Consider the following 2,423-nt stretch of genomic DNA (forward strand, 5'->3'; position numbering starts at 1 on the left):
ATATTGAAAACATCAGGATAAACTTGAGCTGCAGTTAACAGTGGATGTAAGAGATAACATAATTTTTTTATATAAATATAGAAAAATAGGACAGTGGGGGAAAGTCTAGGCCTGCTACCAAAGGGAACCAAAAGGAAAAGGGAACCGGTGATTGAAAGGTCAATGACAACTGTTGCCAACCGATGGCGTCATAAAGTCCTCCTGATTCCCGGTGGCCCACTAGTGACTAGTGTCACTAGCAACAACAACTCTGCATTAGTCCTCTCAGAATAGAAGATCTGGTATTTAAGATGGCTGATTTGAACATTTGGGTTTATGTGAATTTGGAAAGAACGGATAAAGGATATATGGAAGTATGCAAAGTGGCAGGATTGTACATAACCTGCCCTGGCATGGTTTAGGAATAAGGAGAGGAAATCTTTGCTGTGAGCCTGTTAAAGCCAAATTCCCTTTTAAAAGTTCAACCGTCTTCCATCACTTGCTTACAGAAAGAGATCATAACACAGATGCAGAAATGCACAGGTGATTCCTGTGAGAAGTGGAGAAAGCTGCATTGCTTGCAAATGCTGATCAATCCTCCTGCAGCTTTCTCAACGCAAACTACAGCTGCAAACTAAATGTCTGCTGTGACAGTCATATAACATTTAGGGGAAAATATGGCAGAGTGTGGGGAGGAAGGACCACTGAATTCCACCCAGTTTTTGCTTTACAGGTGTAGGTGTGATGTGTTTAGGGACATGTCACACGAGAAGCAGCTTAACAAGAGATAGACAAGGTACAGCTGTCCTTTAGGAGATTATGTCTATAAAGACATGAAGATACAAATGTAGTTATTAAAGTCCTCAAAGAATAAAAAAAACTTGCTGCAGCTCAGCTCTAGTGATAAAGGCTGGTAAAGGTGGTCTTTAAAAAGTCTGCCAGATAGAATGTGTGCTGGTTGTTTATCCCCTCTGTTTCCCCACTTACAGAGCCAGCTTTTCTTATTATGTCACTTGCAGCAATGTGATCATTGTGCCAATCTCATGCCATCTTTTTCTTTTTCTCTGCACAGAAATGGTTTCTATCAGAACTGAAAATGTTACTCAACTTTACAGCATCGTGGCCACCCAGGAGCTCACAGTCAGTCCAGCAAATTTCCGCAACCATTCAGGAGCACATCAGCTTTATCAATATGAATGTGTTAATGCAGAAATATGGAAATGGCTACAGGATTATCAGCCTGCATTCCTCTGGTTTATATTTATTCTGGGAGGAATAGAAAATTCCTTTGTCCTCATCGTCCTGTGTTTCCACAAGAGTCGCTGCACAGTGGCTGAAATTTACTTAGCAAACATGGCACTTGCTGACCTATTGCTAGTTTGTGCTTTACCATTTTGGGCCATTAATATTTCTAATAATTATCAATGGCCTTTTGGCCTGTTTCTCTGTAGAGCTGTCAACATAATGAGCAACATGAACTTCTATTCCAGCATTTATTTCCTGACACTAGTAAGCATCGACCGTTATCTGGCCTTGGTGAAAACCATGTCTCTTGGACGGATGCGACGAGCTGTCTGTGCCAAATGGAACAGCTTTGTAGTCTGGTTGTGTGCATTGCTCCTATGTTCACCTTCAATCGTGTTCAGAAATTTACAGTATTACAAAGAATACAACATAACAGCCTGTGGCCTTCTTTACCCAGCCAGCTACTGGGTGCCTATCCAGAACTGCTTGCTGAATACTGTGGGCTTTTTGATCCCGCTCTGTATAATCTCCTATTGTACTGCACAAATTATCAAAACCTTAAAAAGTAGTGAGGCACAAAAGCTGAAGGTCGTCCAGACAGAGAGAAAAGCCACCATGCTGGTCCTTGCTGTGCTCTTGCTTTTCATTGTTTGCTGGTTTCCATTCCAGATCACCACCTTCATCAACACAATCAGTTACTTCCTACCCACTTTCAAATGCCTGGAAGAAATCAATGACATACTGACTGAGATCGCTGTGTACTGTGCCTTTAGCAACAGCTGTCTGAACCCAGTTCTGTATGTAATTGTTGGGAAGCATTTCCAGAAGAAGGCTGTGGAATTCTTCGAGGGACTGGTCCCAAAAAGATGCAGAAAATCAAAGTCTGTGCAGATGGGAAATTCCCTGGACACTTTAAGAACTTCTATTTCAAGTGAATACCCAAGGAAAAAGTCTGATTTCCAATTACAAAAATAGCACAGGTTGTTCATTACAGGAAAACACATATCTAATATGTCAATTCCTGGTAATACCCATCTGCCATAGGTCCACAGAATAAGTGTGTTGTAGTATTACAGAATCACAGAATCCTAGGGGTTGGAAAGGACCTCAAAAGATCATCTAGTCCAACCTCCCTGCCAGAGCAGGGTCACCTAGAGTACATCACACAGGAACGCATCCAGGTGGGTTTTGAATGTCTC

At 41.7% G+C, this 2,423-nt stretch overlaps 1 protein-coding gene across 1 annotated transcript; it reads left to right on the forward strand.

Annotated features, from left to right (window-relative positions):
- The first annotated feature begins 1,053 nt into the window (after window positions 1–1,053).
- On the forward strand, window positions 1,054–2,199 carry LOC104394209 (B2 bradykinin receptor-like). The gene has a single exon (XM_010003769.1). The coding sequence runs from the start codon at window positions 1,054–1,056 to the stop codon at window positions 2,197–2,199; it is 1,146 nt and encodes a 381-aa protein (XP_010002071.1).
- Window positions 2,200–2,423: the final 224 nt, after the last annotated feature.

The sequence above is a fragment of the Chaetura pelagica genome, unplaced genomic scaffold, assembly GCF_000747805.2.
Source record: "Chaetura pelagica isolate M959 unplaced genomic scaffold, ChaPel_1.0 scaffold48, whole genome shotgun sequence".
Classification (NCBI taxonomy): domain Eukaryota; kingdom Metazoa; phylum Chordata; class Aves; order Apodiformes; family Apodidae; genus Chaetura; species Chaetura pelagica.